The sequence below is a fragment of the Xylona heveae genome (genome assembly GCF_001619985.1).
Source record: "Xylona heveae TC161 unplaced genomic scaffold L228scaffold_8, whole genome shotgun sequence".
Lineage (NCBI taxonomy): Eukaryota > Fungi > Ascomycota > Xylonomycetes > Xylonales > Xylonaceae > Xylona > Xylona heveae.
The window spans coordinates 89,330-104,044 of NW_017264200.1; the positions used below are offsets into that span (position 1 = coordinate 89,330).

General features: G+C 49.4%; 6 protein-coding genes across 6 annotated transcripts; 3 read left to right on the forward strand and 3 right to left on the reverse strand.

The window, feature by feature from the left end:
• Positions 1-63: 63 nt before the first annotated feature.
• L228DRAFT_284091 (Ran-binding-domain-containing protein) lies at positions 64-2,682 on the forward strand (the record flags this gene model as incomplete). The annotated part of the gene is made up of 6 exons (XM_018336188.1): positions 64-84; positions 149-180; positions 236-293; positions 358-423; positions 530-564; positions 615-2,682. The coding sequence occupies 6 exons, from the start codon at positions 64-66 to the stop codon at positions 2,635-2,637; spliced, it is 2,235 nt and encodes a 744-aa protein (XP_018186564.1). The 3' UTR covers positions 2,638-2,682.
• A 110-nt stretch (positions 2,683-2,792) lies between these two features.
• L228DRAFT_248754 (BSD-domain-containing protein) lies at positions 2,793-4,935 on the reverse strand. Its single transcript, XM_018332923.1, has 3 exons — positions 4,472-4,935; positions 3,643-4,384; positions 2,793-3,546 (listed from the first exon to the last, which is right to left on the reverse strand). Exons 1-3 carry the CDS (start codon positions 4,661-4,663, stop codon positions 3,218-3,220), a joined length of 1,263 nt encoding a protein of 420 aa, XP_018186565.1. The 5' UTR covers positions 4,664-4,935; the 3' UTR covers positions 2,793-3,217.
• A 928-nt stretch (positions 4,936-5,863) lies between these two features.
• On the forward strand, positions 5,864-6,979 carry L228DRAFT_212763 (putative homoserine dehydrogenase; the record flags this gene model as incomplete). Its single annotated transcript, XM_018329955.1, has 1 exon — positions 5,864-6,979. One exon carries the CDS (start codon positions 5,864-5,866, stop codon positions 6,977-6,979), a length of 1,116 nt encoding a protein of 371 aa, XP_018186566.1.
• A 121-nt stretch (positions 6,980-7,100) lies between these two features.
• On the reverse strand, positions 7,101-10,835 carry L228DRAFT_284094 (Rad4-domain-containing protein). Its single transcript, XM_018336189.1, has 7 exons — positions 9,926-10,835; positions 9,663-9,860; positions 9,190-9,610; positions 8,805-9,130; positions 8,477-8,755; positions 8,187-8,418; positions 7,101-8,127 (listed from the first exon to the last, which is right to left on the reverse strand). Exons 1-7 carry the CDS (start codon positions 10,649-10,651, stop codon positions 7,232-7,234), a joined length of 3,078 nt encoding a protein of 1,025 aa, XP_018186567.1. The 5' UTR covers positions 10,652-10,835; the 3' UTR covers positions 7,101-7,231.
• Positions 10,836-11,015: 180 nt separating this feature from the next.
• L228DRAFT_248757 (hypothetical protein) lies at positions 11,016-12,611 on the forward strand. Its single transcript, XM_018332924.1, has one exon. It carries the CDS (start codon positions 11,110-11,112, stop codon positions 12,565-12,567), a length of 1,458 nt encoding a protein of 485 aa, XP_018186568.1. The 5' UTR covers positions 11,016-11,109; the 3' UTR covers positions 12,568-12,611.
• A 132-nt stretch (positions 12,612-12,743) lies between these two features.
• On the reverse strand, positions 12,744-14,639 carry L228DRAFT_248758 (TRAUB-domain-containing protein). Its single transcript, XM_018332925.1, has 3 exons — positions 14,553-14,639; positions 14,401-14,503; positions 12,744-14,346 (listed from the first exon to the last, which is right to left on the reverse strand). Exons 1-3 carry the CDS (start codon positions 14,620-14,622, stop codon positions 12,837-12,839), a joined length of 1,683 nt encoding a protein of 560 aa, XP_018186569.1. The 5' UTR covers positions 14,623-14,639; the 3' UTR covers positions 12,744-12,836.
• Positions 14,640-14,715: the final 76 nt, after the last annotated feature.

Here is a 14,715-nt window from a genome sequence, read left to right on the forward strand (position 1 = left end):
GTAATCATTCTTGCATTAAATTTTCGTGTCCTTGAAAAAGTACACGTGAACTCCCCAGACAAGATGGATATCTTTCTGGGGAAGGTGAGCGCCCCTCCAACTTAATATATATATGGACGAGCAAGTCGGGCTGACTATGTGACTATAGATTACGCAGCAAGCGATGAACTATGCCATACGGTTGGTTATTTAATGCGTTTTGCCATTTTTGATTACATTTGCTGATTTTCTGAAGCTCTGGCATTACCATAACTAGTACCTATGCCATAAGACAGTGCTCCAGATTGCTGAGGGTGAGTCACACACGACCATATTATTACCGTTTTCAGAACATGATTCATTAACCTTCATCTTTAGAACGTCAAAGGCAATGAACGTGAGGAATTGGGCGCTTTACAAGACCGTCTTGAAAGCAAGATCAGGGTATGTACTTTAATCTTTAATATCATAGTCCTTTTACGGCAATTTGATAGTACCCCTCAAAGTTCCGAAACCGGTGTTCCGATTCTAACGCATTATGAAAATTTAGATAATATCTCCGGCGATTGATATGATAGAATTGATGTAACTGAACTCAGCTCCTATTTGCTAGGAAATTGCTAAAGCTTTTGCAGCGCAGCACGTGGTAACACGTCATTGGAGTCAGCAGTCTCCCTGACAAAAGCTCTCCGATGGGATATTCAAAATCTTGGTTTGAGACTGGCAAATGCTGCTGCTGCCGAAGAGCGAGCACGGCGTGGAAGCAGATCTGCATCTCGAGCCCAGAATGAACTTGAGGTGCAACTCATCATTCGAGATATTCGCAAACTCCTCAACAGGATCGAAGATGCAGTACCACTTATCAATCTGGCCATAACAACTTCTGGAGCCAGCTTATCGACCAGCCTTCCTTCGACAATCTCACCATCACGTTTACTGCAAGCGAGTACATTTCTGACCGCCGGGGATACGCAATATGCCATGTCATCAGCGAGGGCTTCGCAAATCGGCCCTGCATTCACATTATCCATGTACATGCTCTTTTCAGGCCATACATACAGACCACTGGACGAAGAAGGGATCCGGGAGACTACTTGGAAAGAAGTCATACACAAAGCCCGCGTAAAGCTCCTGCGTGTCCCATTAAATGCAACCCAAGATCTGCCTTCGACAGCCTCCAACGACACCGATCAATATCAAAACCGGGAGGGTGGCAATGCATCGGCTTCCCACATTGCTGGCGATGCCAGAGCCGATGAGTTCGCGTATCAACTCCTGATCATTGAAGATCTCGATGATGATCGGGTACATACTCTGGAGGATGACGACGCCCAACCTGGGCCGTATGAAGATGTTCGTTTGGCTGGGATCAGGGAAGTTGTGCCTATCCACGAAATATCAAAAATCTTCTACGCAGACACCGGCAAGATTCTCAATATTGGCTCGGACGAGGAATCCAACAATCCGATTTTGTTGCTGAAGAGAGACATACACGCCGTCCCGCCGCGTCGCATGATGGAGCGAGTAGCTGTCGAAACTGATTGGAGGGATGATTATTCCGAACCAGACACGGCTGAGGGAGAAGAGAAATATTCCTCCTTCGGAGACCCAGAACAGTCAGAACTGGATGCTCAACTTTTGAGAGAGGAAGAGGAAGCTTCCGCGCCTCCTCATGATGACCAAGAAGAATACCCACATCTGAAGCCCGACCCATGGCGTCTACCCGCGAACCTCGATCCAGAGTGGATTGCTTTTGAAGTATACAGCGAAGCCACGGATTCGGACACAGAATCTGAGCCTCCTGCATCTGACACCAACCAACCCGCTTCCCCTCGACCGTCTCGCCAATCGCGAGAACAGTCACTCGATCCTTCGCTCACGTCCGCTCTTTCTGCGCTTCAACTAGGCGTCAGTAGCCCGCCTCCTGCAACCCCAACAGGCACGAATAAAAGCGAGTTGATCCCCACCCCTCATTCAGCTTCACCCTCGCGCACCACTCTCCCTCCTCCCCGCACCCCGCCACAAACGAATCGTAGCCCGCTACCACCTATCCGGACCTCGCTTTCGCTGCTTGAAACTCTGATCCGCTTGACCTCATTGCAACAATTCCAACAGACATCTCACCTGGCCATCAACGACGAGCTTCTCAATTTCTTCCTTCAAGAATCTTCCACGACTGGCGCAGGGAGCGACACCGATGCTCGGCGGCGAGCACGCCAGGACGCTCGCCGAAGGGTGGGCTTCGATCCTTACGATGAAAGTCCAGTGAAGCGGCGCGGAGAAGACTACCAAGCGCACCCTGCTCATTATAGTCGTGGAAATACACCATATGACGATGGAGAATGGGAGGGACAATACTCACAATACGTCCAAGAGTCCTTGCCACAGACTCCACCACCCCTTTTTCTCCAGCAGCGTCGGCATTCGTCGAGGTCCACTACTCCAGAACGTTACGGTGGTAGCGGTGGTGGCGGTGCTCTCCCAAGCTATTCCCGGTACATACCTCCTCCGTCGTCCTCCTCTCCAGCCGACAGGGCCAAAGGGCGCCAGGCAGCTCTGCGACGAGATACCCGTCACATCGTTAAGCAGAGTAGCCCTCTCGGACGACATTCCCCTGAATCAAGTCCTACTCGTCTACCGACTTCAGAAGAGCCATAGTACCTGCTTGTCTATGTTAAGCGACCTGCGTAATTTTCAGGAATTGGCACAAAGATTTTCTAGGAATACCCTCGCAGCGCCACTTGGCTTTACCTTGTTATTTTCGCATTAGAAGTTGCATATCAACGGCGTTTTATACCAGTGTTTGAGAAAACGCAATTATTTACTTTGGACAGCGTGCTGGTCTGCTTTGCCCAAATTTGTCTACAGTATTTAGTTTGTTCCACGGATGCACATAGTGCCTCCACAGTATGCCCACTTGTATAGTAGCTCATCTCACATGCTCGCGGGGGTCTCAATACGCAAATCGTCAAAGCAGAGAGAAGAATAGAAATAAGTAGATTATTAAGTCAACATGATCCTGACCAAAGAAACGCCGTCGCGTCAAAGTGTCCGTGTGACGCAAGCTTGAATAGGTAGGTAGATAAAAAGCAAAAAGAGAAATCCCAGCTATGACCCAAGAGGCTTTAAAAAAAGCATTGCCAAATCCAACGCCAAAGTATTTGAATGACTGGCGCATGAAAAACCCGTACGGAGAAACAAGTGATATGATACTTTGCAGCTACAACCTCTGAGCACTTTACTCCCAGTCCTCCTCGTCACTCTCTTCATTGACAGTCTCCCTTCGGTCCTCCTTGGGGCTGCCCGGAGTTCGGCTCGTGGCACCGCTGACAACGTCGTAGCTCGCGTCGCTGTCGGCTTGCGAGTGTCCGTCATTCGATCGTCGGGGTCCAGCGACAGGCTTGAGGGTGTCTTTTGGTTCGGCAGCTGTGGCTGCAGTGGGAGCCTGCGATGCTGCAGGAGCTCCAGTCGACGCAGACTGGCTGCTTGCCTGATGAGGGGTTGTAGCATCCTCTTCCTCAGAGTCCTCGTCCCAGGGGACTTCTTCCTCGTCATCGGGCTCAGCGGCTGTGGTTGCACAGATGATTAGCAAATGAATTCACTGGTATTCCGGCAGCGACTGCACTATAAAACGACGTATAATGTTTAAAAAAGTAAACTCACCTCGAAGAAGCTCCTTTCGACGCTTTTCTTCCGTTTCAACTACGTGCCGCAAAAAGTAATATCTCGTCCAAAATTCGGCATATTCAACCTTCTCCGGAACAAGCTTCTCCATAGCGCGGCGAAGTTCAGGATACTTCTCGAGGTCAGTCGAGATTTCAGCCGTCTTCTTTTCCACGTCAAAGTCCTTCTTCCAAGGAGCATATTCCGCGCTTGACGGATCTCGCAAGAAGCTGTCAAGCGACGAGTGAACGACATGTAACTGGGCATCGAAGCGGGTAGTATGGATAACTCGCTTTCCCTCGGGATCTCTGCTTTCAAAAAGCACTTGGCTCTCGCCAGTTTCATTGCCCTGAGCATCTTCTGATGGCGCAGCGATCGACACCGCATCGCGGAAGAAGTTGCGGATGTTGACACCAAATTTCAGCAGAGCCTCGTCTGCAGCATCCTCGGCCTTTTCAATCTCTCGAAGCCCCTTTGCAGCTTCGCTTTTGAAGCGGCTGAGCATGCTCTCGGACTGAGACATTATATCTCCACTGGAGCCAGCCTGTGGTGTCGTAGACCCGTCTGTCCCCGCTTGAGCCGAGGATGATGATGAAGGGCCTTCAGTATCCTGACCGAGAGAGTTAAGAGAGAGTGACCGCGTGCGATTTATTAAGCTCGAGCGAAGATCTGTGAAGCCCTTGGATGCTTGCTCACTAGCAGCATTGTATTCCTGCTTCGCGCCTTCGAGATACGTTTCACCCTAATGGTTTCAGAGAATTATGATTAGCCTCAAGCGATGCTCTGGGAAAATTGAGCTACTGGGCTTTACTTGGGGAATGGTTCTTACCTGTTTCCTGACATTTCCCCAAATTCCACCGAGACGAGTACCCCAAGGACTTGCGGAGAAGGCCTTGTAAGCTTCCTGAAACTCGGTATTGAGACTACCTTGTTCTGGCTTCTTCTCGTTCTGGCTCCGCTCGAGAGCAGCTTCATCGGGAATCAGGGCCTCCTCTAGGATATGATCGTAGGCGATATCCATTGTGGAAGACGGACGCGAGGGGGCACAATAGGACAAGGGTAGGGTTGAAGCTACGTCGAGCTTAATTGAGAGAACGAGGGCTATAGTACGTCTCCGCTGGTTCCTTTATTTGATAGCAATACAAAGACAAGTAGCTAATAAGAAGTCATTGAGAGAAGTCGAACACTCTCGCAAATGTTACGCTCACGAGATCAAATGCCCGAAACTCGTGATGCTCCAGTACCGATCACACTCATCCCGTCCCTTTCTCTCCTCGTTGTGACGCCAGAGCTCTCCACGGACGAATACGGTTAGTGCAGTTTCCGAATCCGCTTTCCAATCAAACTGCGGACACCTGAAAAGGGTAACCCCGAGGACGCACGTGCGGTGAGTAGACGCTCTGTATCGATGCATGCAATCGCTTCCTTGGATTCTCAGTATGCAAGGATCAATGAAGCATTTAAGACAAAGTGGATTTCTACGTAATGGGAAAATTCGGTGCAGCTAGAAAAATAAGCTTTGAGGCGTCTAATGTGAATCATGCTCTTATTTCCCCAGATATATAAGGTATCGTATTCCCTCAACATGACCTGATATATTCTCATCCGATCCCAATTCTGGACTTTACAACATTCAACTGTTCAAAAAGGTTTCTATTCATATGTACAGAAATCCTTATTTCAATGCCACTAAGACATCTTATCTAAATAGTCCAAACCCATTACTCTCTTTGATCTCGAAAGGTCGGATAGGTGTCCGTAACCATAAAACATTAGAGTCGGCGAAGACTGCTGGTGTTGATACTAAAATATCAACTGATAAAGCGAAGCGGGCCCTTTACCCGGTGACTAACCCATAGGAACGAATCTGATTGGGTTAACAAGCGGGATGATAGAATCCGCCCCGACCAGCCGGCACGGGCTGGTCAAAGCGACCGAGAAAAAAGACCAACGGACCCCACCAGAGAGACGAGGGGCAGAAAGAGACTTACAAAACTATGAGAAATGACGATTGATAGCAGTTACTCACCCTTTCCTCCCTTATAAAACAGTTGCCCATTGCCAAGCACGTCATTATCAGGCTACATCCGCATATCCGTCCTTGTCCACTCTTCCTTTCTCTTCTTAATCGCGTCAATTCTGGAATTGACCGAATTTTGACAAAGAAGTATACAAACGGAAAACAAAAATAGATACAAAACACCACCGCATAACGACCACGATGCACCACCCTCAGCAAATCTTCGTCGCCGTCATCGGCACCGGCGGTGTTGGCAAATGTTTCCTGAACCAGCTCGCTGCTCTATCTAGCAAGCTTTCTCGCTCAGCCTCTGCTCAGACTTATGTCTCCGTCATTCTGCTTGCCCGCAGCAACAAGCTGCTCTTCAGCGAGTCGTTCCGGTCACTGAACCTGTCCACATGGGAGAAGGACCTCGAGCAGTCCAAAGCACCCGTTCTCTCTCTTCCCCAGATCGCCGAATATCTTGCCATTGCCCCAGCCCCCGTTGTTCTCGTCGACAACACGAGCAACGAGGCCGTTGCGCACGCCTACCCCACGTTCCTCCGCAAGGGCATCCACGTCATCACGCCGAACAAGAAGGCATTCAGCAGCGAGCTGGACCTGTGGGAGGATATCCAGGCTGCCTCGCTGTCCCGCAATGGCGGCATGGTTTTCCACGAGAGCAGCGTTGGTGCCGGTCTGCCCGTCATCTCGACTCTCCGTGAGCTTATCGATACCGGCGACGAGGTCACCAAGATTGAGGGTGTCTTTTCTGGAACCATGAGCTACCTCTTCAACACCTTCGCTCCCATTGGCGCCCAGGGCGGCTCGTGGAGCGCTGCCGTCAAGCAGGCCAAGGAGCTCGGCTTCACTGAGCCCGACCCCCGTGACGACCTCAACGGTCTCGATGTCGCTCGCAAGCTCACCATTTTGGGCCGTATCATTGGCCTCCCTATCGCCTCTCCCACCAGCTTCCCCGTGGAGTCTCTGATTCCCAAGGATCTCGAGAGCTGTGGCAGCTCAGACGAGTTCCTGAGCAAGCTGAGCGGCTACGACGGCGAGATGGAGAAGCTGAAGAAGGAGGCCGAGGCCGAGGGCAAGGTCATTCGCTACGTTGGCAAGATCGAGACCGCCACCAACCAGGTCAAGGTCGGCTTGGAAAAGTTTGACCCCACCCACCCCATTGCCGCCCTCAAGGGCAGTGCCAACATCATCAACTTCTACACCAAGCGGTACGGTGATGCTGCTGTTACCATCCAAGGCGCGGGCGCCGGTGGTGAGGTCACCGCTGCTGGTGTCACTGGAGATCTGATCAAGATCCTTCAGCGTCTCAAGTAAATAAATACCAAAAGTTATCCTTTCTAGCTAGAACGGTTACGAGCATGAAAAGATGAACTATAGTTTTTAAAATAGAGATATCAAGATTATGACTTCATGAATCTAATATCAAGAATTAGATGCGATAAATTTGTTCTTTTGACCCAAAAACCCTGTTTGAATGCGCCGCCTTCCATACGTGCAATAAAATAGTGCCTAAGGTATATATTTCCGGTTCGTGATAACATGTATAACGCCTTATCAATCCCCATGTCAGTCATCGATGAGCCACTCTGGTTCAGCATCTTCATCTTCCGGATCATGTGAAAGTAGCGAGCCTTTTTCGAGCTCATCGCTTTCCTCGCCAACCGGTTCAGCCTCGTTAGTCGAACCCTCTGCCAGCAGATGTGAATTATTTTGAGGCTCATAAATGTTTGCGTCGCCAGGTTTCGGGTTGGCCTCATGATAATCAAGGGAATTATTGACGCCTTCTCCCTGCGGGACGAAACCGCCACCAGACCCCTCCGAGACCGCTGAATGAGCTGCGTCTGCAGGGAGGTTTTCCTCGAAAAGAAACCCTCCGCCACCGCCATCATCCTCAGCAAAAAACCCGCCGCCAGCAGCATATTCGGATTCCACTGCGGGCTGCGTGGTGTAGGAACCCGGAAAATCTTCTCCTAGCGTCAATGTAATTTTGGCCGAACCTTTATCGGCATTGTCATCGTGGCCGCTCTGCAGCAGAGGGCCAGTCATATGCAATTGTTCATTGAATGGCGGAGCAGTTGGTTCTGCAATCTCGACCTGATCCCTGTCCATGAAAAAGCCTCCGCCTTCAGCTTCGGCATCGTCTTGCTCATCTTCTAAATCTCGACGATCTTCTTCTTCTTGCATGCCTTCAATATCATAACCGCTGATTCTCTCCTTGATTCGAAGCGCAACCAAAAATCTCTTCCACATACGAACAGCTTCGGCGCTTCTTAGAGCTTCTTCGGCTGCGGCTTGTTCATCGCGCAAACCCTGAATAACGGCTTCAATAGCCTCTTGGTACTCTGCTGGCGCGATGATGCCGCGGACAACCGCGGTTCCTTGACGGCCACGGAACTCGAAACCGGTAACAGCATCGGCATAGTCTACTCCGACTATACTAGCGGCACGAGCAGCTTCACTATCTTTTTTTTCGGTCAGTCTAACATGGCTCGGTGTTCTGGAGTCGCAAGGATCAACTTACCAGCAATATGAAAACCGCCTTTAGGTACCATGGTGGGAACGTAAACGTCAAGGTTTCCAAAGGCATTCTTGGGAACACGTCCATTCACTATTGGAGGAGGCTCATAAAGGGTCGTTTGGAATTCAGCGTAAAGGCCAACGCCAGCATCTTGGGCTGTACGGTCGTCATCATCTTCAAATGATTGAACTTGATTGCGACGCGCTGTTACGAATTTGAGAGGTTGCTCTCCGGCCTGTCGCGGCCAAATCATATTAGCAACTGTAGTCTCCGAATGAACAATGAGCCATTACTTTTATTTCTCTCCCAAGTCTGTACCATCCGTCCGCACTCTTTACGATGTTCACGTCCCGTCGACGATAGATCGGCTCAAGTGCTTTGCCAGGGCCTGTCGAGGATGTCCTCCCAACGCTCATTTTACCAACTTCTCGTTTTGGAAAAATTACTTCATTCCGTTTCAAGTGTCGTTCGAGAGCATAATATGGATGATCTTTGAAATCCTGTACATTCCGAGGCATTTCCTCAGAAGCTTCTCGAGCAGCTAGCTCACCGTCTTCTACTTGATCACGATCCTGAGGAGGCATTAGTTTCAAACATTTGACTTGACATTAAAAAGCTTACCAACACCCATCCCCTTCTCAACTTCCTCAAGGCTTTCCACCACCATCTGTCGCCACCTTTGGTAGATTCTACCCGGAGCTTTCTCGTCTTTCCATTGTAAGCTTTAGCATAGCGGCGCGTGACATCCTTAACTTCACCCTCGGCCTCCAAACCAACTACATAAGACATGGTATTCTCGATATCACTAGCAGGAGGCTCGAATTTGGATGGCTTTGCAATAGTCTTTGTTACCAGCGGGTCAACAGGTATCCATTTTTGCAGTGCCTCATTGAAAACCTCAACCCAATATACCGGGAAAGGTGACTCCCGGAATTTCTTCCTCGGTTCTGTCAAAACTGAAATTTAGCGACTGGAAGGGCGTCGGAATGGCAGAAGTAAAACCTACGAGGAGCTGGTGGTGGCTTTCCTATGTCCATCCGTCTTGGCTCACCAAAGAATGGTTGCCCTATCCGTCTTATTCGAGGCGGTAACACCGGTGCTCCTCCAACTCCTTGAGCGGTCGACGAAGCGCCAAAGGCTGGAGATGGCCCATTCAGATCAATTCCATGGTCATCCTCACCACTGCTGTCAGAACTTCCAGTATCGGCATATATATAATTTGGTGTGGACGGCTGAGCCGTGGCGGATTTCGAGGAGGAGAAAGGTAGAGGTTGAAGTGAGCATACTAGCCTTGCCGTCACGCCCACAGAACGGAGAAGTGCGCAGAATAGCTGAGCACCGATATCACGAGATCCCTGTAATCGTTTCGCAGCTGATCGAAAATCTGATAAGTCCATTGGTGTATCTGTGTCCTCCGGCAATTTATACTGTAATGTTCGTCAGGACAGAACCGTTTTCACTTGAATTATTGAGTCTCACATTCTTGAGCGTCTCTTCGTTTTCGGCCCAAACAGCATTCCTAAGGCCTCGGGCAGTGATATTAAACTTGTTCCTCCATATTTCACTTGCTTGGGCTAAGCCATCCATGAATGACCTTGAACGTTGAAATTGTGATAGAGTTGCATTCGGTACAAGGTAGGATTGTGTCTTCTTAGAGAGCAAGACTTGAAGTGACGACTTTGTAGGAACAGAAGCATCAGCAAGAGCTAGCATATACATGCGGCAATTGGGGGAGTATTAACCTGCACCTCATCATCATTGCACCAAGTGCTTCGCATACATGCATGAGCGACAAGGCACAGAAGATGTGTTTTATGAATGTCCAGTCGAGCCTTCTTTTCATAGGCAGTAACGGGCCGCCTCCGAGCAACCTTTCTCTCTGGACCAGATCTCTCGCCGCCAATGACAATATCAAGGCCCTTGCTTGGGCCTTCTTCAGCTGCACTGGGAGTTTCCGCTGCGGTGTCCCGGGCCAAATCAACCTCTTCCCAATCAAAGTCGCTTTCTTCAGAACTTTCGTCGTCATCGAAGATAATTTGTGGAGGGGGCCGAGTAGTATGGCCAGGCGAATCTTCGGGCACGGAAATAACATCATGTTGAGGCTCGTAATCAAGCGACTCAGCTCCTAATCGCGATTCAACTCTTCGCCTTTTTGACGCTCGGTCAGATGGTTCATGTTGACTTAATGCAGACGCATCATGAAGCATTTCTAGGTAAACATTTGGCATCGCATCATTTTTTGGTGGACTTGAAGCTGGCTTTGTGGTGCGTGGTGCCCGCCTTCGTTCTTGAGGCTGCGTCGGTTTCACTCTACTGCCTGTCACCACAACAGAGTTATCGCTTTCTTCATCAAGGCTGATGATTTCGTGAACCTCTTCGGGAGCGGGACTAATCCGACTGTGTAATTTTGCGAAGCCATTCCTACCGGCACGCCTATTGGGGTAGTTTCCCCGGCTTCTAGGAGGCATGCTGCCCTATTACTGTATCATAAACTTGCCAAGATGGTCATGATTGAACTCTCCGAAAGGCTTTATAATCCAACAAAGCACCGCGCATCAGTTCAAAAAGTGGCTAAATCAGACAGCGAAAAGTCCGCAAAAATGTTTCGCCATATAATTCCAATCCGAAAAGCGAAATGTAGCAAGTGAAATTTGTTGTATATAAACATATGACTCAGAGACGAATGATGTGCTGCATCCTGTGATAAGGCTGCTGTGATGACATCAGCCGAAGGCTTACCTCGCTACGCGCGAAACGCGTGTAGGCGCGTTCCCATTTAGGCCCAATTTAAGTTGACTATTTGGCTCCACTACATTATACGACCGGGCTAGACGCAGACTATCAAGGAACTACTCAAGAAAGCATTCAAAGGCAATGAAACTGACCCGGCTGATATAAACGACTCATTGCCTTGATCTTATACATAATGTCTGATCCATCTAAGAAGAGAAAAGCTTCGTTCCAAACATATACATCTCCGGCGTATCTCCATCAGAAGCGTTTCAAGCCTCATGAGAAACGCGTTGCTCATAAAAATCCACTACGAACATTACAGGCAAGACAGCAGACTTTGACACAAATTGATTTTTTCTTGCCGCTCTCCTCTAGCGATGAAGAGCTGGAGACAGATACTGTGGAAGATTCGGAGATCACACCAAAAGCGACAGCCGGGCCATGTTTAGACCGCCGTCCACCTTTGTCGACGGTGTCAAACGCCGGATTAAAGCGAGAAAAGAAAGACAGCAATGGAGAGTGCGATAGCCAAAAAGTTGCAATATCATCAGTGGAATTGCCAAAAACCCCATCCAAATCTCGACAATCTGAGGTGCCATGCTCACAATCCTCGGCCGGGAGTCCCTTATCAATACGGAAGCTCAGCCGCAACAAGAGCCCTTTGAGGTCACCTTTGAAGGAAAGAAGTACGAATCGGCCAGTACAGAGCCCAAGTAGCAGCTCTAGAAGAACGCTCAGAAGGGCACCGAAGTTGGAAATCAAAAGCACATATTCATGGGAAAACGAAAGTACGCTATCGACAACTTCGACACTTGATCCGCATGAATCTCAGACACAGTTTGCCAAGGATGCAACGAAATGTTCGCCATATAACATTAGCAATGAGCTTCCGTGCCAAGCAGCCTCGCAACGACGCGAGCCAATAAAACTCGAAATCCAGGATTCAGAGGATGAGAGTGAAGATGGAGAGTATGAAGATGATACTCACATCAATTACCAGGAGTCACAAGCCTCTTCTCCAGGAGCACTGAAATTGGATCAAGGCTGTCCTGTCAGGAGATCAAATGATGAAGAGATCAAACAGGAAGCTGGGAGCAATGTAATCGAAGCGCCACCGTTTCATAAAGTGTGTGAAGTGGCGGGACAAGGGCGCCAATCGGCTTCACATCTGACTGAAAGGCCGACCTCTGCCGTGGAGGAACAGAGTACCCTAGGCGCAGAAACAGACAGCTGTTACCAGGATGGCGAACATTCTCTCTCTAACCACCTCTCACAATCCTCTCCCTTACTATCTCGGAGGAGTCTGCAAACATGCAGAGCTCGCAAGGAGCTTGCAAGTGTCGGTCAAGAGCGTGCAATTCCCGAGGACAGCACGATAAGCGGATTCTTCCGGCTGTCTCAAGCTTCGACTGTGGATATTACTCAACCTTCATCGCAACATCTATTATCCTCATTTTCTCCGCCTCCAATACCCGCTTCCTCACCGCCACCTATTCGTTTACATCATCATAATCATCGTCACTGGGAAGACGAACTGAAGGGGGATGATGCGATGTGGACGGTCAGCCAGCTCTTGCCGGATAGTTTGGAGAGAGATAGTCTTATACCCCCTCCCCCTTCCACGTTTATCGACGACTCGGATACAGAATAAGGAAACGATGCCTATATATCGTCATTAACACTTTTTGAGAGGCCTGCATGCATGGTTCTGTTTGATATCACCAGCAGATTGACGTATTTGATACGACCCTATGGTGAACATCACTACGGACATGGCATGCGTTGGAAGCTGTAATGCTCTGTTCTTGGAGCCAAAACGTTCAAAACGTTCTCTTGAAATATTTATATATTATTGGTATGATGCGAAGAAGATAACTTTTAGAATGCACGATTTAGCCCAGTACCTATCTATATAACGCCTCAATTTTTGCTCCTGAAAAGCATCAATGCTTCTTCCTCGTCGCCTTCATCTTCATTCAGCTCCATCTGCTTGCCCAACAGACTACCAAAGAGCTCATCGATTTGGCGATCTTCCCAAGTACCACGATCTTCCGGTACCATGAAATCTTGGAGCTTCTCGTGCACTGTGTATCTCAACTTCCGGCCTTTGCTAGCCTTTGTGTCGACATTCCTCTTTGTCTTGGCGGAACGAGCGGCCTCCCATTGGGCTGGAAGGCTAGCACCAGTAAAGGTTTCGGAAGCGGCTGCTGCTGAGTCGGCCATTCGCTGATCTACAAGCTCCTTGAGCAATAAGCTGTAAAAATCCGCGTCGTCGTAAACCTCTGGAATTTCTTGCGCGCCTTTGCTTGCTTGGAGGGGTGCGCAAGAACGTGGAATCTGCGTGCGCTTGACTAGTCTTTCAGAGTTTGCCAGATGAGATGTGAGCACGTCAGTGATGGTCTGCTCAGAAGCGGTGTTGAGCTTGCGAGTGACAGGAGCAGCGTTAGCGGAGCGGACTTTCGCTGACCATTTCTCGAGGGTCAATTTTCGAGCGGGAAGAAGCTGAGACTCGTGCTCCTGCATGCGGCTCCAAAGACTTTCGGGCGAAGCATTGTCGATATCGATGGCAGAGTGTTTTCGTTTGCTTCCTGTCCGAGCAGATGACAGAGAAACCCTGAAAGAGTCGAGAGTGTTCCATAGCGAAAGGGCCGCCTCTTCGGCTGAGCGTACAGCAGCCGCATCGGCTTCGGAGGCATCGTCGGCGGCGGAGAAAGTGTTTGTTGCCACAAGCGCTTTCTGGAGTCGTATACGAGTGTTGAGAAGGGTGCTGAAAGTCTGACGTTGTTGCTTGACCGCCTCACCCTTTTCAGCATCCACCTTGGCAGCTTGCGATATTATAGCCGTCACATTCTTTTGCTCTGAGCTCATCATTTCCCTCAAAGCAGCCCGCTCAGAGTCCTCGTCCTTTAATGGTTCATCTTCATCCTCACTTTCTTCTCCATCCTCGCTCTCTTCGTCCTCGTCATCATCAATTTCGTCTTGATCGCTCTGCGACTCATTTTCAGAATCGTCTTCTCCATTATCATCTTCGTTCGACGCTGAACCCTCGTCGTCCTGGCTGAGTTCCTCGTCTGAATCAGATTCATGTGACTCGTGTGTAACACCGTTCGCTTTTGCGACGTCGTCTATTTTCCTTTCTCTTGGCTTTGAGCTGCCTCGGAAAGTAAAGTCTTTGAATTTCTCTGCATCGCTCTCGCCTAATGCCTCGTCGCTGTCAATTTCGTCGTCGGTTTCGGCGGCGTCATTCATCGCTGAGTCCTCTTCGACTTCATCGGCATCCGATTCAGCAGAACCATTCTCATCCCCACTTCTACCGCTTGCGAAAGGGTCATCATCGCTTTCCTCTCCCTCTAATGCAGATCGGCTGACGCGAGCCCCTTCGTACTGAGGACCAAGTGGGACTTCGCCTTTTTTGCGCAATTTGCTCTTACTACAATTCTTAAGTCAGTCATCAGTTTAATGGCGCTGAAGTAATTAAGCATACTCAACGTTCACGTAATGCTCTCTTCCGTCGAATTCTTCGTCCTCACTGCCAGCCGCTCCATCTTCACTCTCGCTATGTTCGGCCTGATCTTCCGGGTCGAAATCTTTGCTAAAGTCAGCTTTGGGCCAAGAATGTTGCCATGAGGTCTTCACCTTTGGGAGCAGGGTCCTCAAGATCCGCAATTTGCTCTGCTAGAGTCTTTGTTCTCTTTGCCTTCGCCATTGTTGATTTCGCAAAATCCGAGGTTTGTCGGAGAAGAAATTTGGGAATTTGCCGCGAAATAATCTTAGCGCGGAAGTTGCGGGTCGGGTGTAC